We start from the raw sequence: 27,147 nt of genomic DNA on the forward strand, positions 1-27,147 counted from the left end.
CCAACATCTTCCTCACAGCAGCCTCCTATTCATGCTGGCGCGAGGAATACACCGCCCGCCCCTCACTGGCAGAAAGGCCCGCCTCTGTGTGATGTAATGAGAACCAGTGCTTTCAATCATGCCTAGAGGGGCGTGATTACAGTGCTGGAATGCCCAGGGGACCGCGACTAGTTGATAATGAGCAGACACCCAGGTGACTACTTGGTGGTAATTAATATACAGCGCAGGACTTTATTAATTTACGTCACATTATTTATTTTACATTTTCTTAGAACACCGGCCAGGGGTGCAAGCTTCAGAAATATGTTTAGGAAGTCTGCTGTGTCATGTACCAGCACATTTTCTTAGTGTTATAGCAATGTTTGTTGTGGTTAGTTCCTTTTAAAGGGGTATTCCAGCCCATCCAGCCAGTCATTGTCAGCAGCGGTGACCTGCCTCAGCCAGTTCCTGCAGGCACCATGTATCTTAGGAACCAGAAAGTGGGGGCGATAAACAGGCCTAGCATTAATAAATCACAGCTTCTCGCTAGCAGAATAGTTAAATCACAGCTTCTCACTGGTTACATTAGACTTGATTTTACTAGCTTGAAAGTGACTTTCAGTGGTGACAGAGGCCTGATTACAGATTTAGGCTGGGTTCACACTACGTATATTTCAGGCAGTATTTGGTCCTCAAGTCAGGTCCTCATAGCAACCAAAACCAGGAGTGGATTGAAAACACAGAAAGGCTCTGTTCACACAATGTTGAAATTGAGTGGATGGCTGCCATATAACGGTAAATAACTGCTATTATTTCAATATAACAGCCGTTGTTTTAAAATAACAGCAAAAATTTGCCATTAAATGACGGCCATCCACTCAATTACAACATTATGTGAACAGATCCTTTCTGTGTTTTCAATCCACTCCTGGTTTTGGTTGCTATACAGCCTCACAAATACAGCCTCAAATATACATAGTGTGAACCCAGCCTAAAGGTTGAGTAGGGTCCTATCCAGTCCCTTGGGTACTCACCTTTGGGGGTTTTAAGGAACAGTATAAATCCATGGTTATAATACATCCGCCTAATGCTGTCAGTAGGCACAGAGTAACATTCTATTCAGGAACATAGGCCCATCCTAGTGGGTAGAGCTAGCAATCAGGGGGGACCCCTAAGGAAACCTAGGATTAGAGTTTTCAGCTGTAGTTGTGCTTACTTAACTACTGACTTTCACCTGTCTCAGTTTACAGGCTTGGAGAAGGTACCCGCCCAGCATAGTTGGGGGCTTCCATTTCCTGTTTTACCACAGCCTCACCGTGTTACTTTCTAGCCCAACATGGCTAGGGTGAAGTTGCTTGGAAAAATATAAACATAGTCTCTGATACATAGTAGTCCCCACAATGGGTCCTGGCCTCCAGGCCAGGCCCTAAAAGATACTGCAGCAGGAACTCCCTTGTCAGGATACACTCTCACAATACTCTGACTACAGCCCTCAAACTGGGTTTCCTCAGATCTTACCCCCCTGGAATATTTGATTGAGAAAGAAGGTTTAACAGCTGCCCTGTGATATGACACATGATTAGAGAAGATTAGTGTTTATAGCTCCCAGCTGAAGAATTGCTTCTAAGTTTGTAACATATACAGTGGCATACCTCAGATAATGCATGCAGTAATACATGTTTGCAAAAGAGGGGTCTGTGGTTCCTCAGTTGTGAGACTCAAAACACGGGAATAGCCAGGTGTTTCGGGGTATTTGCCCCTCATCAGTGTGGAGCAGGATTCTGGCTAACAGGGGCAATGAAAAGTAGACCAACAAAATAAAACAATTACTGAGCTCAGGGAGATCAGTGAAAAAAATCAAAGGAATTACTCACTCAAGAGTCTCCATTTATACATTGCCCCCTATAAATTTAAATATGCAAAAAAGGGTTCCATGGAGCCTATGTTCAGTGTCTCAAAACACGCTAGATATCCCTCCAGGGTTACTTACCCCACCGTGTCAGTTTATCTGGAATGCTATAAAACATCATGTTATGTAATTTTAAAATATTTTTGATTATGAGTTTTGTGATTTATGAATAAAGATTTTTGGTATTATATTTAGTCCTTTTTTCTGTATACAAGGGAAGGAAAACCTGTTGCCAAGGGGTGCCTCCCAGTAGGGAGATCACCAAACCACCCCGATACATAGCACCTTTAGTCCCACTCGGTTGTGAGTATTGGAACATAAATAGGGAAACACCTCGGTGGCCTCTTTTGCGTCAAAGTCTAACTCTGTCACGAGTATTGTGACATGAAAAGGGGTACCAAAGCCAGGCATACACGTTTGCAGTTAATCCTTTGTGAAGAATCTATTTCAGCTGTGCAATAGAGTGCAATAGAACCAGTGAAACCAAGTGGCGTGTGTGCAAACTGCAGCCATTTATCCCAGAGCATAGAAACACATTAGTACCGACCTACACATACCGATCACATCAGTGGAACACCCGCTCTGGGACACTGCAGAAGCACCATCAGAACAGCAGCTAAGGGGTATGATGTCCAGTAAGTATGGCTTTTTAATATTGTTGGTTTAAAGGGATTATCCAGCAAATGTTTTTTTTTTTTTTTTTTTTTTCAAAACAACTGGTTTCAGAAAGTTAAATAGATTTGTAATTAACTCCTACTTAAAAATCTCAAATTTTGCCATACTTATCAGCTGCAGGAAATGTTTTCTTCTCAGTCAGACACAGCGCTCTCTGTTGACATCTTTGTCAGAGACAGGAACGGTCCACAGCAGGAAATGTTTTCTATGGGAATTTGATGCTGCTCAGGACAGTTCCTGTCTCGGCCAGAGATGTCAGCAGAGAGCACTGTGTCAGACTGAAAAGAAAACAACATTTCCTGCAGGACATACAGCAATTGATAAGTATGGGAAAACTTGAGATTTTAAAATAGAAGTAAATTACAAATCTATCCATACAAAAAAGAAAACTGTAGAGGGCACTCACCGATAAAACTTTTCTTTCTTCAAAATATTCTAAAAACGCCATAGCAGGACAAGCAGGAGAGAAGACACACGATCCTTCTAATCAACGTGGCAGAGTGACAGTTGTTTCGTGTAACGTAATAAAAGCTGTTTCGCGTAGCGTAATTACAAATCTATATAATGTTTTGAAACCAGTTGATTTGAAAGAAAAAGATTTTCGCTGGATAACCCTTTAATCACTTACCCTATTGCCAGGTACTCCTGGTTCTCCTGGTGACCCTGGGAACCCTGTTGATCCCTTTTCTCCCTTTGCGAACGAAAAAAGGCACAGTTTATAAAAAATATAATAGACAGCATGATCATTAAATATGTATTTCAAATACTACATAGGTGTGATAGTCTCCACCCATCCTCCATGTAACCAGTTCTTCTGAAAAAGACGTGTTCCTAAAAGTGGCCCTGGCACTTTCTGACTATGGAAAAATAACATTAAAGTGTCACTGTTATAGCTTTCAAAATCTAAATCAACATAAAATGTGATATAAAGCAGGTTTGCGATTTACATTTATTATTTATTTCTTAGTTACTGTGTTTTCCATGATAAAAATATGAATGTAAATTGCAAATGTGCTATATATCACATCTACTGTTGATTTTAAAAGTTATAAAGCCAGTGACACTTTAATGCATATATTATTAATACATTGATTTATTTTTACTCTTGAAGCAGCTAGAATCAAGAAACAACTGAAATTAAGAAAATAAAAATCTTGCTTGATGTGTATTAATCCTGATAAACAAGATCCGGAGCAACCCATTAGTGAAGGACAGAGTCACACAGATGTCTGACTGTGCCCCAGTAGTTCCCTTCCCCCACAGTTTATTGTTTTACTGAAAGTGAATGTTTAATTTGGTTGAAATTCTTCTAGGTCTTCTACCTACTACTTACTGTACTTGTTTTTTGTTTCTTTGCAAGGTTTTCAAAAATGAGAACTGACTAGGAAATGTGTCACTTTTGTCACAGGATGTAGAGTCAAGGTTCTTTAAAGCGGCACTATATATACTGGTGTACTGGTGTTTTCGGCTAATTGCTGGTATGGTAATTAGTGTGCGTGAAGCATTTGGGGCGTTCCCCATGCTCCCGGAGCACCTGCTCGTCCCACCTAGCCTGCCTCCTCCCGGCCCGCCCACTATGCATATTCATATATGCATAGCTAGGCCGGTTGTTACGCCGAATGTGCAGAAAGCAGCCTGTAGCAAGCAGCCTGGCTATGCATATATGAATATGCCTAGTGGGGCGTGCTGGGAGGAGGCAGGCTAGGTGGCCCGAGCAGGTGCATGCGGAACACCCCAAATGCTCCGAGCACACTAATTAGCATACCAGCAATTAGCTGAAAACACTGGTATACCGGACCGCACTGGTATACGGAGAGCGGCCAGGGAATCCAGAGGTAAATAGCGGCTGGCTCAGATCAGCAGGTTCACTGGCCCGAACCTGCTGATAGTGCTACTTTAACCTAAAAGAAACACTTCCAGATTTTTTTCTGTTCATGTAATGAACTCTTACCACCACTATTCCTGCAATGTCCACATGTGACTTCTGATCTCTCCCTTAATTTACTATCAGTCCCATAATGCATCAGCATAGTATCACATGGGAAACTAGCTGGGGTACCAGCTCTAATAATACTCATCTCTATATTCTCCTAGATAAGCTAAGAGACTGGCTATGTATACAGTCAAGGTAACATTATCATATCCATTATAATGTTGTGACAGGAGATGTATAATTATTATCAGTATCTCTAATGGAAGTTTCTGTCTCCACATATGGAGACCTCGTAAGGCGCAATCTATGCAACTTTATTATACAGGAAATTCTGCTGGTTGAGAGGGTGAGCCTATTGAAAGCACAGAAGCTCATGTCATTTCCAGGGGTCACCATAAGATCACATAACCTAACTATAGGAAACTATTCCAGGAATTTTAAGGAATTTTAGAAAGCTTTCTTTGCTTGTTTTGGGATGTGAATAAACTTTTTCACGTATTTTCCACTACTGGAGTGCTGCCGCCTTTTTGAAGTTTTATACGTCTGTGCCTGATGGACCCCCGGCATGCTTGCCGGCACCCAAACTTTTTCACTGAGTGCTGTGTACATTGTTTGTATTTTATCGATGTATCTATCTATCTAACAGCGTGTGATGGTAAATACCTCTGATCCAGTGAGGCCTGGCTCACCCTTAAAACCACTGATGCCAATGTCTCCAGCGTCTCCCTGTAATTAAATAATTTGAATAAATCATTATCTTGTATCATTACATATATTACATTTGAGAATTATGAAAATGAGTCCAATGTTCTTACAGTGCATCCATTTTCTCCACATATGCCTTCATGTCCTGGTGGACCAAGAGGTCCTTCTTTACCCTGCAATATCAATTGTAAGTTACTAAACAAAACAACTAATGCAGCTTTTTGTTTCACTACTCTCACATAGACCACTGTAACTGTGGTTAGGTGTAACATTGTAGCAAAAATGTAATTGATGTGCCACATGTTTATGAATATTGGCCACGTTGGGTACCGCCCCCAGTACACTGATCCACCCGCAGCCAGCCCGGCCCTCCTAATAAGTATTAGCAGAGAGGCCCGGCTGGGGGCAGGGCCAGGGCGGGTCAGTGCACTTGGGGTATTCTTCCCCAACTTACCTTCATCCTCTGTGCCCTGTGCTCTATAGGGAGATTTCAGCAGGTTAGATACTTATACAGTTTTCCTTTAGGGTGGGTTCACGGGTAACGCAATCACAGTGGATTTCAAGCTGCGAGTTCTGCAGCAAAATCTGCTGTGATTCCTGGCACTGTCACTTTGAATAGGATTACATACTCGGAGCAGAATTTTCATTCTGCTGCAAGTATGTAAATGCCGCCCCCTTAATCCGCCGCGGCTCTGTGCATACATTACCAGTCAACATTCCAGCCTCCTTCTGTGGCTCCCAGCATTCTGACGTTCTATTCAAAATGACAGTGCCTGGAATAACAGTGGAGTAGCTGAGTAACTCACGTGTGAAATTCGCAGGCGCTTTGCTACTTGTGAACCCACCCTAAAATGCAATGCTTTCCATACTGTGCATGCCCAAGAACTGTGAGAGGTTTGGTAGAAAAACTAAACCCATCTAGACTAGACTGTGGAAACTGGAGGACTACTACCCTTATCATACCAACACCCTATTTGGCCTCATCCACAAAGCACTGGCTCTTGACTGCTGCACATAAATCTGCTGCAATTCCTCTTTATGTGGTTGTACCGTAAGTGTAAATGATCATTCATATCTTACAGAGGGCTTCTGTGTTTTACAACATCAATATAACTTTTTTATTGCAACAAAAATAATTAGTGCAGAACATTATTACCTTCTCACCTCGTGTTCCTCGAATCCCCGGTGGACCTCTTACACCTTGCTCTCCTTTTTCACCCTAACAATATATTGTATCTGTAATACTTCATTTAATGACATATCAGCTAAGATAGAATTACAGTTATAAACATATATGTGATATACACACCTAGATCACTTTGTCTGGCTATTTGGTATAAAGCCTTACCATTGCATCACAAATATATTTTTAGATTTCTCAGTGTCAGCTGGGTTCACACTACGTATATTTCAGTCAGTATTGTGGTCCTCATATTGCAACCAAAACCAGGAGTGGATTAAAAACACAGAAAGGCTCTGTTCACACAATGTTGAAATTGAGTGGATGGCCGCCATTTAATGGCAAATATTTGCTGTTATTTTAAAACAATGGCTGTTATATTGAAATAATGGCAGTTATTTACCGTTATATGGCAGCCATCCACTCAATTTCAACATTGTATGAACAGATCCTTTCTGTGTTTTTAATCCACTCCTGGTTTTGGTTGCAATATGAGGACCACAATACTGACTGAAATATACGTAGTGTGAACCCAGCCTGTACAAAATGGTAGCAATTTTTATATATATGTATATATATATATATATATATATATATATATATATATATATATATAAAGTAGCTATGAAACAATTTCTAGAACTGATGCTATGGAAAATTCTATTATGGCATGTATTCCCCTTCCACATGATAGAAAATAATTGTCGAGAATGGAAACCCGAGTATTTTGAATTAGTTAGTTAGTTGCACATGCATAATGCTTCTTTACTCATTGTCTATGGAGTTGATGAAAATAGCTGAGAACTGTACTTGGCCATCTCTGGCAGCTCCATTCAAAACACTTGGGTTTCCATTCTCGAGATCACAGGAGGACCCAGCAGTTGGAAGTCCTGTCCCATCATTTGGCACTTATCCCCTATGCTGCCTGATAGGGGGATAAGTGATTTAACTTGGAATACATCCTTAACTCTTGCATCTGGTTTCAAAATGCTACTTTGAACAAGTACTCTGCATTAGGCTTAGACAATGGGCCTTTTTTTATTTTCCGTGAGGTTCTGCACCAAATTCCATGACAAATTGCAGTGTAGTACATATGAATAGGGGTCAGATTCTTCTGTTGTGTTTTTGGAACATGCTGTAGATTTGAGGTCTGCAGCATACTGAATATGCTGTAGATGCGCAAAGGATGAAATCCCTAGTAGAATTTGCTGCAAGTTTTAATGTCATCATAGAATGTGGCCATAGAAAAATGGCTTCTTCTGGATGTGTAAAATAAATTGTCTGTATAAAATGTTAAAATTAAACATAAATAAGTAACTGGCATATATTTTATCAAACCTTTTTTCCTGTAAAGCCACGCTTTCCAAGGTCACCCTGCGGAGTGGTTGTGAAGAGAATTAAGTCACAATATGATTTTACAGTAAGGAACCTTTTATGTATTTATAAGTCAACACTCACTCTTCCCATTGATTTCAAACTGAATGGCCATCAATTGAGACTCATAATGATGGTAAAATAAATCACTGGCTAAAATCTGCTGACTAAAAAGAGTCTTAAATGTCTAAAGATTCTATTGGTGTTTAAAAAATAAAATAAAAATAAAAAAATATATATATTTACAAGTATTCCCAGCATTTACCATTGCCACTACTAAAAATCCATTCATTCTGTCTTCTCTTCTCTCCACAAGAGTGTTTCAATGATAATGAGTGATGATATATTAATAATACTGTGTATGCAATAACATCCATTAATAAGGTCCAACTGTTGGAACATCTATTGATTTAAACTAGGAAAATGCCAGGTGAGTTGTACCTGTGTGGCTGTAAGTGTGGGCTATCGCTAGAACCATGTCGTCATGGCTGAGTTCTGCACAGAATGGTACACAAGTTCCTGATGCAAGCCAGAGTGCACAAACGTTAATAAGACTTAGTGAGTATGCATATTGGGATATGGTCTGGGGTCTTAGGAACTTAGAGATCTGGTCTGGGGTTTTATGAATCTAGGAATCAGTTTAGGGTGTAGGAAATGTATTCATCTGGTCTGGGGGTCTGATGTACTTAGGGATTTGGTCTAAGGTCTAACATATTTATGGGCCTTGTCTGCGCACTGATGAAGTGTGGCCTTAATTAATTTTGGGGACTGATTTATTTATTGAGGACTGAATACATTTTGGTGCCTGGGCTGGTCTGGTATCTCTGCTGCCCTTATGCCACATGTATGTAGTACATGTTTTTTTTTTCTCCAGATTTTATGCCTACGGAAGCAACACGTCACTGCAGAGGGGCAATTAGTTGGTAGGGCCTGAAAAGAAAAAAACATGCCAGCATGTGGACTGTAGTACAGAGACGGAGCCTGGCAAAGTATGACGGGCATGAGCATTGTGGTTCTGCATCTCTCCTTCTCATCCTTCACATCTTATTAGAAGTAGTGGAGGAGGAGGAACTGTGGCTAGCTGCACTAGCAAACAGGTTTGACAAAGAGGCGCAGGGACTGCTTTCCCTCTAAATTAAATTACAGTGGTACCTCGGTTCTCAAACTGCTTGAAATTCAAACAGTATTTTCAAGGAAAGTTTACTTTGGTTCTCAAACTCTTGCTTGGTTCTCAGACACTTTTTGGGCACCCAGTCTTGAAGTACAGTAATACCACGGTATTCGAATGAAAATTTACCTGGAAGTATTGTTCAGAATTCAAACATTGGTGGGTTGTACCTGGTGAGTTTAGCACTGGTGAGCACTGGTTCCCATTCTTGACTTCACCAAAGTCAGGTATGGGAAGGGTAGTTAGGAGGTATTCTAGCTTGTAGCAGACCAGGAGCTTGAGAAAGCCTCCCTGACACTCTTCAGTGGAGAATAAAATGATTTTTCTATGTTCTTGAAGCCCAGAATAATATATACAAAAGGGATCATTTGTCTCTTTGTCAGCTATCTGACAGTATCAGTACTGAATTGCATCCAACAGATTCACTTTAAAGGGAGCCTTTTATTGGGCTGATTTGGTTCTCTTGAGCACTGTATAAAGCTTCTATTGGCTGCGGCTGCTTTATACCTAAGAAAATAAAGTTTAATTCCCCGCAGTACGAGAGGTGGTACTCCGGGCGGCTCCCCGCCCGTATCTAGTCGCGACTCTCTGCCTGTCAGTGCGCTCAGCGATGAGTGACAGGCAGAGAGGCCCGTTACTGGCGCCTCTCTCTGTCAATCATCTGTCAATTTTTGGTGTTTTTTTTCTAATTTTTCATTTTTCTATCAATTATTATAAAATAATCCTAAAATCTTGATTCTCACCACTGTGGCTAAAACTAAGCTGAGACTTCCTGTACTGTCTGTGTTGATAAAAATAGGCTGCTGTAAAGTGATCTGTACAGCATTGCAGTGTCATTTGACACCAGTAGATAGAGGAGACAATAGCAGCTCCCTGTGAAGTAGACAGAGTCTGTCTATTGTCTATGAGTCTTTCTGTAATGCATTTCATTATATACTATTAAAAACAACTCAGGCAAGATGACACACCCCTAATCAGTAAAAGAAAATGTAGGTGATACATCCCCTTCAAGCAGAAATGTAGCATATGGCACTCTTTTTTTTTACTAATAGCTGATGGATTAAATACAATAAACTTACCTCATCCCCTCTTTCTCCCTTGTTTCCTTTTAGTCCTAAAGGTCCTTGTGCTCCCTAAATGAAACATAAAAAGACTAGCTTTAGATTCTTAGCATGTAAACATTCAATATGTAGCCCTGTAACATGAGACTTAGGGCACTTTTTAGATTTTTAGCTCTGGATTTTTTCACTTTCTGTTGACAGAGCTGTACGAGGGCTTGTTTTATGTAGAGCTACATCATGCTTTCAATTCAGAGAATCAAGAATATACCTATAATGCAAAAAAAAATAAATGAAATAACCGTAGCTACTACTACTGACACTTGATATATCCTTACTTCCCAAGCTGTTTTAGTAATCTATTACTTTAACACTACATAAATACCCCTCGAAACACTGTTTCCATTTGAATGAATAAAATATGTATTTTTTTTTATACTCACTGGTAATAATTGATATACTATAGGGTTGAGAAGGGAATAACCTACCTTAGGTCCTGTGACTCCTAAAACTCCAGGTAACCCTTGGGTTCCAAGTACACCTTGATTACCCTGAATTATGGTATTATAAAAACAAAAAATAACACATAATAAGATATGATGTATGAAGACGAACTTTTTCTCAATTCACAAAAATGGATCCAATCTTGCAGCTTAAGGCCGGGTTCATACTACGTAAAAAACACGGCCGTATTTTATAACAAGGGCCGTGTTTGGGCAAACAACGGCCGTTATTTGCAAAATAACACCCGTTGTTTGCGCAACCACGGCCATTGTTATGAAATACGGCCGTGTTTTTTATGTAGTGTGAACATAGCCCAAAGTGTGATATAAAGCAAATTTGCAATTTACATTCTTTTATTTATTTTTTAGTTATTATGGAAAACACAGCACTTCCTGCTTTCTGACTCTCTTTTTTACCCCCCAAAGAGTCAGAAAACAGGTAGTCCTGTGTTTCCCAGGTCATCTGAGCGCTTAGAGAGAGAAGACAGTCATATGACTGATGGAGGCATTGAACAGTGACTCTGGAACTTCCTGCATTTAGTCTGTCCTTACAACCAGCACAAGTCAGAAAATCTGCCTTCAGGAGACTGGACCTGGGCTTCTGGTAAGTACAGCTTTGTTTTACAGCATGATAACAAAAAAATAATGACTGTAAATTGCAGACATGCTTTATATCACATCTACTGTTGATTTTGATTCTAAGTTTTAATGATGAGTAAATTTTAATTTATATGTGGCCTTAATTCCCAATTTCATACCTTCTCACCCTTTGTTCCATAAGGACCTGGATCTCCTTTCTGGCCTACAGATCCTGGCATTCCCTACACACACAGACATAATGCATAATCAATTGACAAATATTTGCCCATACTCATACATTGATTAGTAGGAAAGCACATAAAGTCATTAAATGAGAATCAGTAAGAATACAATTTAATATGATTCAGAATATAGAACTGATTTCAAACAGCTTTGGAAAGTGAAAGATAAGTATATACAGTAAGTATATTCTGTCTATCTATCTATCTATCTATCTATCTATCTATCTATCTAGTAATCCAGAATGTAGCAGCAGTCCCAGGTGAAGTGAAAAGGTGATTTATGAAGCTCATGAAATACAGCAGTGACGTTTCAGTTCAGTCTATATGAACCTTTTTCAAGTCAGTGAACACATACCCAGTGGGCTGGGTATTTATACACATTTAGGCTATGTTCACACTACGTATTAGATCGGCCGTTCCGTGACCCCGGCCGGATTATCTCGGCCACAGGCGCATCAGCGCGCGCCCGCATCAGAGCTTCCCATAGCCCACAGTGAAGCAAGCGGCCGGAGCCGCTCTCTTCACTGTGTGAACTGACAGGTCTTTCTGCGGCCGGAATTCACTGAATTCCGGCCGCAGAAAACTGACCTGTCAGTTTTTTCCAGCGCTACACAGATCCCGGCCGGAGCGCATACGATGTGTGTACGCTTAGGCCGGGATCCCATTGCACAAAAGGCATTGTGCACACCGCAAAACTACGCCCGTAGTTCTGCGGCGAGAAAAACTACGGCCGTAGTTTTACGTAGTGTGAACATAGCCCAAAGCTTACATGTGATAAAATAGGTGATTAAGGTGCATATTTAGTAATTAAAGCATCTTATCAACACATGATAGATCATCTATCTATCTTTGCATTCATCCTTGTGAAAGGGAGTAAAACATTGTCTATTATAAAGTATAATAGCTACATGGATGAATTTCACGGCCATTGCCACACAACAACGACCAGGTAATTGAAGTTCATTGAATTAAAATAAGACTTCCTAAGGGTTCATTTACACAGAAAGATTATCTGCCAAAGATTTGAAGCCAAAGCCAGGAATGGAATTGAAAAGAGGAGAAATCTCAGGTTTTTATTTACGACCTGATCTCTGTTTATAGTCCGTTTCTGGCTTTGGCTTCAAATCTTTGGCAGATAATCTGTCAGATAATCTTTCTGTGTAAATGGACCCTATTTCTCAGTGATTTAAAAATTTTATGCTAAATGCTAAAAATGAAATCATGACATTTGTAAGAAAATATTTAACAATTCTAGCATGTTTTGTAGGCACTGCCTGATTCATGCCCTGCATTAGTGGTCAGCTGTTCAAGGAATATTATAGACTTTAGTGGACACAATGAAGCACATGCGTGGTCACTTTGGCTTGGCACACTAGGGGGTTCAGAGACAGGAGGTGAAACAAAAGAGGTATCTATAAATATTCCATGTAGTGGAAATGATTGTTTAATACATTTTCTGATCATAATACAATGTAGCATTTGTAATACTATGCAAATTTATGTTATTTTTTTTATTTCTGATCACCCATTGGGTAATTTATTAAATCTATGGTATACATTTGGTGTAAGACTAATGTTGCAGCCTCAATATATTTCCAAATGCATGCTATGAATTGTGCAGAATGTCTTCAGAGAAACATATCTTGGTGTTAGATGTAAGCATTATATAGTGAATTTTATTCTCAGGAAGTTTCTCAGCAGAATATTTTATGACTTCAGTAACACACAATTACCTGTTATATTACCAGTAAGATTAAATATAGAATCTAAGAATAACCAAAGCAAAAAAAAAACTATCATGTTACTAATTTGTTTTCAGTACCAGTAAATTGCTTGGTCCAAAAGTATTTAGCCAGATGTAAGGCCATCTCTTATTTCTTATGCAGACACTCTTATTTATGTATCATGTGATTTATATTAATATCATATGTTTAATTTATAAATAGAATTAATTGTATGTTAGCACCAAGTATAGTTTATTTTTACTGCATCTCTTCATATAATAGAAATAGTCTGTTATTCCAATTAAAAAAAGGGTCAGGATGCATAGTACCCAATAATACAGCATCTAAACAAGAGGTACAGCATTTCCAGTACATAGTTAGCGACCCTATACATGTCAAAAACTTTTATGTATGTTAAAAACAGAAAATAATGACTTTTATGGAGCCTGTCTCCTGCAATATAATATAATAATATGGCAAACCTTGGAGTTAAAAGGATTTTCTAGCATTAAGCTTTTTCAATACACTGCTGCTGGAGTGTATAAAACAAAAAACATCCTATGCTTACCTTGTCCGTGCTCCCCCATTGTGCTGTTGAAGTGTTGCCGGTGTCCCTGCTGACTGCAGAGCCTCCACTTCTGAGGTGAACTCGAGAGTGACAGCCCACTCAGCCAATCACTGACTGAGATGGGACAGCGCCGAGACCAGTAATTGGCTGAGCGGGCTGTCACTGCCAAGACGAGTTTGTCTCAGAAGTGGAGGCTCTGAAGTCATCGAAGGACACCAGCAACACCAAAGGAGGACACCGAGGGAACATGAAGAGTAGGATAACATGTTTATTGTTTTAGATGCACCAGCAGCAATATATAAAAAAGCTTAATGTCGGACAATCTTTAAGTGTACAGCTGTGTAGCTCCTGGTTATATCTAATACTTGTTAGACCGATCAAAACTTTTACTGGTACGTCATGTGGTCCCTACAGTGAGGGGTCTTGACCCCACTGTGTACCATGCGGCTCCCGGCTGCTATTAGCAGCCAGGGACCACAGCTATTAGCCGGCGTTCGACTATTAAAGCGCAGGCTTGAACCCCTCCCCCCCCCCCGAGAAGCAACTGCAGAGTCGAACCGTCCTACAACATATTTGCTGTTGTCTTGTCGAGTGTGGAATCGCCCAAACTGTTCAATTATTAGATTGCTGATCTTACACGGTATAAAAGTGCAAAATAACTGATTTTTGGACGTCCGTCTTTCTATTGTCTGCGATGCATTGCATTGCAGTCACTTAAATCACCGCAAAACTGACGTTATTTTAAATGGCAAAAGCAGCCGCCTTTTCTCTGTTTTTGACATTGTGTGAACATAGCCTGTCATTGTAACCATACTGACTTGAGGAATATGAATAATATATCAGTTTTACCACAGGCGAATGGCATAAACACGAAACCTCCTAAAATACAAAAAATTGCTATCTTTTCAATCTCACCGTGCATGTAATTTTTTTCCGGTTTTACAACATATTTTATGAAAAAATGAAGTTGATCATTGCAAAGTACAATTTGTGTCACAAAAGTAAGGGTACATGTGGCACGAAAGTGCAACAACTAAAATTAGCCTTGTCCTTAAAGGGGTATTCCACTCAAATATAACTTTTGATATATTGCTGACCATGGTGAGGTTAACAATTCATTCCATACTTCTCCATTCTCTTTCCCCTTGCACTTAATCAATGCCGTATTTTTGCATATTTATATTTCCCATGGGGCAATGCACCTGGGTTTTTACTGTGTTGAGTGCTTTAACGAGTGAACTACAGAGTTTTCTCTAGCTGGTCTTCCTGAGATGAGTGATAATTTTGCCTGAGTGGTTTACCAGGCATTGCTCCCGCTAGCTAGAATCCTGCTCCATAACGATGAGGATACATGGCTTTGGTATTTTCCTTGTCATATTCTTAAACTTGTAACCGAGTTGGATATTGACTAAAAGGGCCACTTAATATGGGGGTTTTGGTGGTCTCCTTACTGGAGCCACCCATTTGCTAGAGATATCTGGCTATTTCTGTGTTTTAAGACTCTTAATTCAGGCTCTGCAGACTCTTTTCCATACCCTGTCTGTGGGACAGGACACCGAGCCAATCAATGCTCTGTCTCAGCATCCAATTTCAGTGCTCAGTTGTGTATTTAACCCTTACAATAGTGTGTCTGTGATTCTAGTAAGCTTCCAGCTCTATAATCTAGCTCTAATCAGTAAAGATTATTGTCAGTGATACATTTACTTCATATAGGACGAGCTGCCTATGGACATTACCAAGCACATCCTGAATAACTCGATGTTGGAACAGGAAAGGTCATCAGTTACTGATAGACGCCCACACTACACAGTGAAGAAATTTGTCTCCATCCACCTTGTAGTGGTGGCAACTTGTAATTGCAGCTCAGCTGCTATTCACTTTGAACAGAAGCTGAGCTGCAGTTAGGGTCTATTTACACAGAAAGGTTATCTGACAGATTATCTGCCAAAGATTTTAAGTCAAAACCAGCAATGGATTTGAATAAAGGGGAAATCTCAGGACTATCTGTCAGATAATCTTTCTGTGTAAATGGACCCTTACAGTTCGGTAACACTACACAGTGAATGGAGTGCGGCCACTGAATGGTTGCCGATTATAAAATAAAATGACAGCACTACAGATAATCAGTATTATTAAAGTACACTGAAAAAATCCATGACCCACATTAAAGTCAGAAAGTGAAATCTATGCCTGTAGACAATTTTTGCATAGTTTATACCAAAAGCTCCTGTAGACTAATTAATAAATGTGGACCCGAGTATCTGTTGATGTTGTTCTGCAACTGCATTTAGCTGAATATTATTCCAACAACACAAGAGGATGCTGTTTGTCATGGATCATCCTGCAAAATAACACAGCTGCTCTAATTTTACTCAAAAGAACAAGTCAAAATACTTGTCAGCAGATCCTGCATCTATCTATACAGATCATATAAAGTGCAAATTAGGCTACGTTCACATCAGCGTTTGACCATCCGGCACCATTCCGTCTACCTTTTCCGTTTTGAAGTAAGCAAAACAGAAACTGTCGGATCCGTTAAAATCCCCATAGACTCCCATGATATATTAGTGTGCTCCGTTTGCCCTAATTGTGCTCCGTTTGCATGCAATCCGTTCAAGATCCGTTTTTTTGAAAGGAAGAAAAAATAGTATTTTTCTTTCCGCTTAAAAAAAACGGATCACGAATGGAAAGTGCACTTACGTTTTTTTTTTACATTGTAGTCAATGAGGACGGATCTAAAACGGAAGGTATTTCCGTTCACATCCGTTTTTTTTCATCTGTTTTTGCACTGAGCATGCGCAGAAGCAGCAAGAAACCAAAGAAGAAAAATAAACGGATAGAAAAACGGATGCTAACGGATGCAAACTGATGTACAAAAGTCAGTTTTTCTAAGCCAAAATACAAACGGACCATTAAAAAAAGATGAATATTTTGCAATCAGTTTGCATCAGTCTGCTCATCAGTTTATGCTCATCCGTTTAATTAATATAGACGGATCTGTTAGAAACAAAGAAAAACACTAGTGTGGCTGAGCCCTTAGGCTTTTTTGCTTGTCAATGAGTTATTAATTTAAAGGAGAAGTGCAGCGAATTTTTTTTAAAGTATTGTATTGCCCCCCAAAAGTTATACAAATGACCAATATACACTTATTACAGGAAATGCTTATCAAGTGTTTTTTATCCACCTCACACAGACCCATAGACCAAAGGATAAAAGCACTATAAGCATGGTAATAGAGCAATTTTAAGGAACATATATATTTTTATAAAGGTTTTAATTTTTTTAAAAGCCATCAAATAAAATAAAAGTTATACAAGTTGAACAACTTGAGGAACATGTATAACAAGTCCGTTTTGAGGTCCTTTTACACACACAGATATTTGACAGATTTTCGAAGCCAAAAACAGGAACAGACTATAAACAGAGAACAGGTCATAAAGAATAGACTTAGTTTTTTCATCTTCTCAAAGCCATTTCTGGCATCAACAATCTGTCAGATATCTATGTGTGTGAAGAAGAACCCTAACAAAAAGAGCAATGCTGGAACCTGAACTGCTGGGTATCAAGGAAGGCAGCATTACCAGTATTACTACCCTCTACTAGGGATCATAACATTAACTACTTCACTGCTCTTTACTAATAGAGGTACTGGTACTTACCCCTTACTGCCACAGACCACCAGGTACAGTACACTGACATTAACCCCATCACTACCCTAGACAACCAGTGATCTGTGCATTACCCCCTTACTGTCCTATATAACCAGATATAACGATAATAAAGTGAATTTCTCACTTGTAATTCTTGGGTGTCAAACTGCTAACACTGTTAGGCCACATTCACATGTCCACAGCCGCGGGCTGTACTACGGATATGTGAATGTAGCCTTAGCTCTTAGAGCAAGGAAACACATTGTACCTTTCATAGGTCTTTTCTAAATTCATAGATGCTTCCATAATGTAGAAAAAAAAGCTTTTATTCTTTAGTGCAAAGTGACAGATATATGAAAGGTACCTTGTGTCTCCTTGCTCTAACAGCTGTATAATAGTGTTAGCAGTTTAGGAGCTTGGGAACACCTTCTTAACACAGGTATACTGACAAACCATTTATTGCACTAGACCACCAGGGATGCTGACATTAACTGCTTTACTGCCCTAGATTATTAGGGATGCTGTGTATAGATGTATATGTAGGGAACTATGTGCAATATAGTGTTGTCACTAATAGTACAGGCTTCATGTGGAACTTCATGTGGGCTTTCTCTACTTGAAACCAAATGACCCTGTTGTTTGAACACAGGGCCTGCCTGAGACTGTCTGTGGAGCTCTGCACAGAACATCTATTCCCACAACGTAAAAAAATGGGCAAATAACAGCCATCATTCAGCAGGACAGATTATCAGTCCTGGCCTGAATATAGATGATAGTTCTGTGTAAATTGTGCTGTAAATTATTTCTTTATATGTAGGCCATATCACAGTATCTTACTTCAGGTCCAGCTTCACCTTTGCATCCAGGTAAACCAGTCAATCCAGGCTCCCCCTAAAATGACAAAGAGAGCATTTCTTGCTTAGAAACCACCTTTTTATAGGGTAAGGCGAAATAAAAAAATATGCCTCATGGTTCACATTCTATTTTTTAAGGTTCATCCTATTTTGAAGCCTTTCTGATCATATTTGAGGCTGTTTGTACAGCTGCTATATTTGGGATGTATTTTGAACTTTATTCAGCACAAAATATGTGCCAAATAACATGTGAAAATACATGTCCGAGAGCTACTCTACCAGCCACCATCTAATGCTTCATTGTTTGGTGGTTACATAACTCTATTTGGCTACTGTAAGTTGCTGCTAAAATGTTCTTTATTGCACTGAAATACACTCTTATTTTTTAAATATGCTGAAGTAAATTTGCAGTTCAGCTATATATCTTTGCAATTATTTAAAGAAAATGTAAATTTTTTCCTTGATGTTTTATTGATTGGCAGCATAAAGGAGCAACACAGCCCCTCTGCTGCCACGAGTGGCTGCCTGTGGAACTGCAGAGCTTCTGGAGCAGTCATGCATATTAGCATAAGAATAGACATTGACCACAGCATTTTAAGGGTTACACCGCCAGGACTGGGCTCCTGTCCATTCCCACCAGTTGCAGCAGGGTCCTGTGTGTAACAGCGAGGTTCCTGCTGGCTGATTGATTGTGTGTGTGTATGGGGGGCGCAGTGGCACTACCACACACAACCAGCACAAGTCCTGTTTGGACAAACTGCCATCAGCCTGAGCAGGACTATGGGGTGGTGAACTAGTATGGGAGCCTCTCTGCTTCTCACCTTTGCACCATCTTTTCCATCAACACCATTTCTGCCTTTGACACCCTGTGAACAAAGCAAGATATATTATAAATGAGTGTATGTACTTATAAAAAAAATAAAAAAATAAATAAAATTTGTATTTGGAAAATATCAAACCTTTGGTCCCTTTTGTCCTTTTGAGCCCTGTTTCATGATAAAGAAATGATAAAAAAAATTAAAAGGTGTGAAGAAAGTTTACACAATTCTGAATTTATTGTTTTCATAGTTAGTTATGTATTGTAATGTAGATGTACTTTCACAGGTAATGCAAAACCCATTTATAGTAGATACTGCATGGAGTAGATATATAATAAATATAGGCTTGACACAGACCAACACCTAAAAAAGTCTGAAGTCACATGTGAAAAATACAGGCAAGGGCAGCTGTTCCAGGTGCTTAGCATCACCACTTACCTCCTGGGGCATTGCAGTTAGTACACAGTGGGGTTCTATGCAGGGAAGCCCAGCTCCTGCTCTATACAGTAATAGGCTATGTTCACACATAGTATCTATGTCAGTCTTTTGGTTAGTATTTTTTCAACTAAAACCAGGAGTGGTTTGAGAATAAAGTTGTTGTTTTGCAACAACGGGCGTCATTTGTCCTTATTTTTATATTGTGGGGACATAGTCAAACTGTGCAAATCTTTCCATTATAATTCCATTCCACTCATGATTTTGGTTGAAAAAATACTGACCAGAATACCCTACGTGTATCATCACTCCAGAATGGTGACTTCGTCAAGGGCCCCTGACAAAGTCACCATTCTGGAGTGACGATACGTGTAGGGTTTGGTCCGGAGCAGTCCACTGGGATCCTGGGTGATATCGTTTTGATGTTATTTGATATTTCATGCTGCTGTTTGGATAGATGTTACTTATTTCCTGGTATTCTGGGGGAGATAATATATTTTGAGGGTATGATAGTTGCACATTTGGTGATTATTTTATGTACTTGGAGGTTTATCATTGGTATTAGCACCTTGTTTCATTATTTATGATATATTTATTGTCATTTTGCATAAAGCACTTCATTAGGAGGAAATAAGAAATAGCATTCATTCTCAGCAGTGAGTGATCAGATATATTTTTATATTTATGGTTGTGTATCCCTTGACATTTTGTAGGTGGTGCTCCGGTGTGGAAGTTTAACCTATTATGTTTGCTTCTTTGTATATTTCACCCATGTGGGTGTTTTTAAGTGTTTTTTAATTGTCTGTCCAGTTTTTTGTAATTATGAATTTATGTTGAATAAAAATTATAAATTTTTTGAATATTTGTGGGTGCACCTATTAGTTTTTTTCCTGTTTTGTGCTGTTGAAAACAGAGGTAGCATCCCATATTGTGATAAAAAGAGGTTAGCTCCCTGTCTATTGTGTACAAGAAATAATGTGTAAACATAGCCTTAAGGTTAAATTGCTGTGTTGGCACTTTGGGATAAATTTGTGGGTTTTGGGTGGCAGTGTGGGCGCTCGGTCTCTAAAATGTTCCCTATCACTGATCTATGCCCTGAGCCCCCCAGCTTGTGTTTTCAGGATGGAAATCAGCAAAAAGCCCCTAATTGTTATTTTCTTACCCTAATTGTTGTGAGTGATCACATTAGCATTTTTGTTGTGTTTTTAGCTATACCCACTTAACCCCTTCAGGACCAGACTGATTTTGGTTTTCAGATCCAGAGCCCATTTTTTAAATCCAACCTGCCTTACTTTATGTGGTTGTAGCTACATGAAGCTAACTTTTCTTTCTGATTCTGAGATTGTTTTTTTGTGACATGTGCTTTAGGTTAGTGGTAAAATTTGGCTGATATGCAAAAATTTTGTAGTAAAAAATGCAATTTTTTCATGAAAAAAAAAACACCAACAAAATTAGAATTTTTCTCATTTAAAATTTTCTGCGTACACCGCGCAGGTTTACTCATATACTAATTTTATTGCAAGCCTTATTACGCATGCAGCGATACTAAATATGTGTACTTTTTTATTTTTATTTTTTCACCAACATTTATTATTGTATTGGGGCTATGGGGATTATATGTGAATTTTACTTTATTATTAATATTTTTTGTGCATGTGTTTTTTTTTTTTTTTTTGCACTTTAATTATTTTTCCCACCATGGGGACTTCACTGTGCAATTACATTGTAGTACTGATCTGCACTGCAATGCAATGTGCTTGTAATAGGTAAAGCTGATCAGCCACCATAGCTGTGACACAGGAGGCTTCAAGGAAGCCTCCTGATGTCATAGCAACCATCAGGGCTGTGCAATAGCACTGCACAGCCCCGATGGGGAAAGAAGGGAGAATTCTCCCTTGTTTTAGCACTATAGGTGCTGCGATCGCACTGAAATGTGGAAACAGCCTAACTACTAAGTAGAATCATGTAAACTTTATATACTTATAAACTTCATACATACTATAGTTAAAGGAGTACTTCGCCTGGGAGGCATTTTTTTCCTGGGATCGGGGAGGAGGTGGCTGAGGGAAACGACATCCACTCACCTCCCCTGTTCCAGCGGCGGGTCCCACATCGCTGCACTCCGGTCCCCGATTCCCGGCCGCTTCCTGGTGTCTGACGCGGGCCCGAGACGATACGAGGCGGGATCTGAGCGGACTTGAAACGGATCCCGCCTTCGTCACTGACTGGCTGAGCGGACCGGAGACGTCACGTCTCAGGCCTGCGTCAGACACCAGGAAGTGGCCAGGGACCGGAGCGCCGTGATACGGGACCCGCCGCTGGAACCGGGGAGGTGAGTGGACGTTGTTTCCCTCAGCCACCTCCTGTCAGGAAAATAATGCCCCCCCCCCCGCAGGACTACCCCTTTAAAACTACATATGGTAAGGAAAACTGCATTATTCACTTTTTTTCTGGGGCAGGGATTTCAAATCCTCCTCAGAAAAATTCCATGCTGCTGTCTACGACAGTGTGAACTACAACACAGATTTTCTTAAGTAAATATTTATAAAAGAGTGTGTTTTGGTTGATTAGCATTAATAACAAATGACATACATATAACATACCTTGGCACCTGGAAGGCCTTGGGCACCCTGTATAAAAAGTAAAATAAGGCATATTACATATATACTGTAGCTTGCATTCAAGGTGGTTACCTAAATTTACTAGAAAATTGTGACCAAATAGGAACACCAAAAAGGAAAACGCAGTGTCAGATACCCAAAGCTCTGTTTAGGCATAAATATGTCATAAAAAGAAAAAAATGTTTAACCATATGGCTGAATTCAAATTCCTGTGGCATTTGCTCCTTTCTGTCTGTGATGACAGATGGTTACTGCTACTACCTGTCCTGCTAAAGCAGAGACAAGCAGCCAGTCACAGGACGGTGGGGGGATTCCTCGGTTGCACCAATGATGTTGGGACCAACAATCCTATCAGCAGTGGCCCCAGTGCTCACTGCTTTTACCAAAGAGACATTTAAGGAGTATTCACATGTGCCGCAGTGATTCAAAGTGTTTTCCCACTGTCGGCATGATTTTGACCCCATAGATTTTTATGGCCCATACACAGATCTGTGCTGTGTACCTCGTATGGTAGTTGCAGTACAGAATTACCAATAATAGTCTATAGGGCCCTTCTGGGTTGCAGATATCATGCGGAATGATGTTTATAACTTCTGAAATTTGCAGCTCTATAGCAGGGCCGGGACAAGGAGTTTTGGTGCCCTAGGCAGAGAAGGCAAATGGCACCCCCCCCCCAGTGTAGACTGTACCCCCTGAATGTAACAGAACCATGCATACTGTACCCCCTGAATGTAACATGACCATGTATACTGTACCCCCTGAATGTAATAGAACCATGCATACTGTACCCCCTGAATGTAGCATGACCATGTATACTGTACCCCCTGAATGTAACAGGACCATGTATACTGTACCCCCTGAATGCAACAGGACCGTGTATACTGTACCCCCTGAATGTAACAGGACCGTGTATACTGTACCCCCTGAATGTAACACACCATCCCACCTGAAAGTAGTAGTGTCACATATGGCATCCTGAGAATATAAGTGTCACACACCAGGCCCCCCGGGTATAATGATGATGTACTTTGTGCTATAGGTATAACAGTGGAACAGCGCTACAGACTTCAGGAACACAGAAAGTGGTGCAGCACAGGAGCCGCCATATACTGATCCTGCCACATACGCCCCTCCTAAACCATGACAGCAACAGTCATGGCGACATATACTGATCCTGCCACCTACACCTCCCGTATACCATGACAACAACAGTCACAGTGCCATATACTGATCCTGCCACATACGCCAACCCTGTCACAGCGCCATATACTGATCCTGCCACATACGCCTCCCTTGTCACAGCGCCATATACTGATCCTGCCACATACACCTCCCCTGTCACAGCGCCATAAACTGATCCTGCCACATACGCCTCCCCCGTCACAGCGCCATATACTGATCCTGCCACATACGCCTCTCCTATACCATGACAGCAACAGTCACAGCGCCATATACTGATCCTGCCACATACCCCTCCCCTATAAGATGACAGCAGCAGTCACAGTGCCATATACTGATCCTGCCACATACCCCTCCCCTGCCACAGCGCCATATACTGATCCTGCCGCATACACCTTCCCTGTCACAGCACCATATACTAATCCTGCCACATACGCCTCCCCTGTCACAGCGCCATATACTGATCCTGCCGCATACACCTTCCCTGTCACAGCACCATATACTAATCCTGCCACATACGCCTCCCCTGTCACAGCGCCATATACTGATCCTGCCACATACCCCTCCCCTATACCATGACAGCACCATATACTGATCCTGCCACATACGCCTCCCCTGTCATAGCGCCATATACTGATCCTGCCACATACCCCTCCTCTGTCACAGCGCCATATACTGATCCTGCCACATACACCTCCCCTGTCACAGCGCCATATACTGATCCTGCCACATACGCCTCCCCTGTCACAGCGCCATATACTGATCCTGCCACATACACCTCCCCTGTCAGAGCGCCATATACTGATCCTGCCACATACACCTCCCGTCATAGCGCCATATAGTGATCCTGCCACATACACTTCCCCTGTCACAGCGCCATATACTGATCCTGCCACATACGCCTCCCCTATCACAGCGCCATGTACTGATCCTGCCACATACGCCTCCCCTATCACAGTGCCATATACTGATCCTGCCACATACACCTCCCCTGTCACAGCGCCATATACTGATCCTGCCACATACACCTCCCCTGTCACAGCGCCATATACTGATCCTGCCACATACGCCTCCCCTATCACAGCGCCATGTACTGATCCTGCCACATACGCCTCCCCTATCACAGCGCCATATACTGATCCTGCCACATACACCTCCCCTGTCACAGCGCCATATACTAATCCTGCCACATACGCCTCCCCTATCACAGCGCCATGTACTGATCCTGCCACATACGCCTCCCCTATCACAGCGCCATATACTGATCCTGCTGCATACGCGTCCCCTATACCATGACAGCACCAGTCGCAGCGCTATATACAAATCATATACTGACACAACCCAGTACAAGGATCCAATACAATAGGGAGGCAAAGCAGTGGTGTCATGGGGATTAGCCTGTACATAATGAATAGCTTATAAGTGTTCACCAACCTGTGGCTCCCGAACTGTGGCAGGATTACAACTCCTATCATGCCCTGACTGTTGTAGTTTTGTAGCAGCTGTTGACTCTCAGGTTGGGGAACAATAGCTTATGGGAAGTGCTGTGTATAGAGGAGCAGTGCAGGGATATGGGGCAGTGATATATGGGGCAGACCTGTGACCTACGTGACCTCCCTGTTCTAGCACTCCCAGCCTCCCTACACCTAAACAATGATGAGAGTCAGTCAGTGAACTCCCCAGACAGCAGCCCCAGCAGCCGGCATGGCCTCTAGCAGTCAGAGAAATAAGAGGTCACATGGTGAGAAGGGGGGCGGAGTCTCTGTAGTCCGAGTAGATTTAATGGGTCTCCAAACTGCGGCCCTCCAGCTGTTGCGAAACTACAACTCCCATCATGCCTGGACAGCTAAAGCTTTGGATTTGGCTGTCCAGGCATGATGGGAAATGTAGTTTTGCAACAGCTGGAGGGCCGCAGTTTGGAGACCCATGGAGTAGAAGGTCCTAGCAGGTCATCTTCAGAGCAGAGGAATGATCCTGCTGTGGGTGAGGGGATATTTACACTGTCTGCCTGGGAGGGGGAGAGAGTGGGAGGACATGAGGATGCTGAAGGTATGTGAGCAGGGAGGGGCAGTGCTCCGGGGGGGGGGGGGGGGGGGGTCAGGCCTTCAGCAGAGTGAGGGGGGGAGGGGCTGAGGGAGTGTGTGTATGAGGGGTGTCAGGCCTTCAGCAGAGTGAGGGGGTGTCTGAGGGAGTGTGTGTGTGTGGGGGAGTGTCAGGCTGCCAGCAGAGTGAGGGGAGAGGGGGGCGGGGGAGTGTGTGTGTGGGGTGGGAGAGTCAGGCTGTCAGCAGAGTGAGGGGAGAGGGGGGCGGGGGAGTGTGTGGGGGTGTTAGACCTTCAGCAGAGTGAGGGGGGGGGGGCTAGGAGAGCGTGTGCGGTGTCAGGCTGCCAGAAGATAGTGTCTGTATTATTATTATTATTATTATTAATAATAATTATTTATTTATTTTTTTTTAATAAGGGTACAGCTCTTTATTTCCTGGGGGAACACATATACCTCCTGGGGGCAGCCCTGGCTACAAGAGTACAACTATGCTAGCTGGGGGCAACTAGACCTCATGTGGATAGCTCTACTAGCTACTAATGACAACTATACCTACTTGGGGGCAGCTCTAGTCACTGGAGGGCAGCTATACCTACTGGGGCAGCTATATCGATTGAAGACAGCTATATTGGGGCCAACTATACCTACTGGGGTCAGCTCTAGTTTCTGGAGGGCAACTATACCTACTGGTCTATAGCTCTGCCTACTGTGGGCAGCTCTATACTTACTGGGGTTCAGCCCTTTAGTTACTAAGACTAAGGGGCACTTACTGTATCTACCTACTGGGGGCACCTACATAATAAGAATGGCTTGATTAGTATTTAGGCCACTATAAGTGGGGAAAAGGTGAGGATGTTGTTGGAAAAGAGCAGAACCTAAAATGTTTGTCTCACAGATCCTGTGTAGAAAAGTCATGGTTGGAAGAAATCATCATGAAGGTCTGGGCCGGATGGAGAAGAAAAGGAAAGAGGAAGACTGTAAGCAGAGAAGACATCCAGCTGTGAGTCACTGGATGTTACTGCACTGCATTTACCCCCAGACTGTTGTAACTGTATGGAGGTAATACTGGTCTGTATAAAGTCCCTTCTATAGAGTTACTATTGGCCCTGGTATTTCTTTTCGGCGCTGATTCTGTTCTGCTCTGTGATATTATGTGCATTACATGGAGGTATCTGGTGCTTCTTAGTAGTATGTGTTTGTTTTTTGAGGCCCCAGTGACTATACGGTACACTGGGTAAGGCCCGAGAACAAAAAGTTTGAGAAGCACTGTGCTACATTAAAGAGTATTATGTATGGGGGAGAGGATTATCTACTGAGGGATGCCTGTCTAAAAGGGAGACTACCTACACAGGGGTATTGGCTACAAATTAACCACTGGGGGGACCTAACTACTGTATAAATTACTATATTTATGGAGCTACTCTGGGGCATGACTATGGGGGCGTGGCTACGGGGGCCACGGCACACATGTCCCTCTTTGCTCTCAGCAAAAGTTGTGAGCTATGGTACAGTAGCCTGTAGTATTTTTTATTTTTTTAAAGAAATTGAAAATGTGCCCCCTGTAAATCATAATAAATGCTGCGCCCCCCCCCCCCCGCCCACCCGCCCATCAGGTGAGCGGGAGACACGGCTGGTCTGGTGTACTCTAGGGACAAGGCAAGAATCTGCGCTTCACCCTAACGCACGACAGGGTGCATACTTGATAACTCTCCCCCCATAACATGTAATATGGTCACATCTTCAAAGTAAATTGGTTTGGGTTAATGAATTACAATTACTGAGTGTGTTTTATTGAGGAAGCTGCAAAACTTGCATGTCTTACAAAAAGTGCCAGTTGTTTGGGGTCATCTTTAGCTATTTATTTATTTACTTTTGAATCTCCAATTCAAGTCCCCATATTTTCATATTTAGAACCAATCTTTATTGAATCACTTTTTTAATTTTCTTTATT

General features: G+C 41.4%; 1 protein-coding gene across 1 annotated transcript in view; it reads right to left on the reverse strand.

The window, feature by feature from the left end:
- The window catches only part of LOC138784172 (collagen alpha-1(VI) chain-like), a 67,194-nt gene that overhangs the window by 18,474 nt on the left and 21,573 nt on the right, over window positions 1-27,147 (reverse strand). The window contains exons 12-23 of the mRNA XM_069959684.1: window positions 21,958-21,984; window positions 19,061-19,087; window positions 18,923-18,967; window positions 18,085-18,138; window positions 11,243-11,305; window positions 10,470-10,532; window positions 10,003-10,056; window positions 7,720-7,755; window positions 6,358-6,420; window positions 5,312-5,374; window positions 5,160-5,222; window positions 3,192-3,254 (exon numbers count right to left, since the gene is read on the reverse strand). Of these exons, the coding sequence (XP_069815785.1) occupies window positions 3,192-3,254; window positions 5,160-5,222; window positions 5,312-5,374; window positions 6,358-6,420; window positions 7,720-7,755; window positions 10,003-10,056; window positions 10,470-10,532; window positions 11,243-11,305; window positions 18,085-18,138; window positions 18,923-18,967; window positions 19,061-19,087; window positions 21,958-21,984 (621 nt within the window). The remainder of the gene's footprint in view (window positions 1-3,191; window positions 3,255-5,159; window positions 5,223-5,311; window positions 5,375-6,357; window positions 6,421-7,719; window positions 7,756-10,002; window positions 10,057-10,469; window positions 10,533-11,242; window positions 11,306-18,084; window positions 18,139-18,922; window positions 18,968-19,060; window positions 19,088-21,957; window positions 21,985-27,147) is intronic.

The sequence above is a fragment of the Dendropsophus ebraccatus genome, chromosome 2 (assembly GCF_027789765.1).
Source record: "Dendropsophus ebraccatus isolate aDenEbr1 chromosome 2, aDenEbr1.pat, whole genome shotgun sequence".
NCBI lineage: Eukaryota > Metazoa > Chordata > Amphibia > Anura > Hylidae > Dendropsophus > Dendropsophus ebraccatus.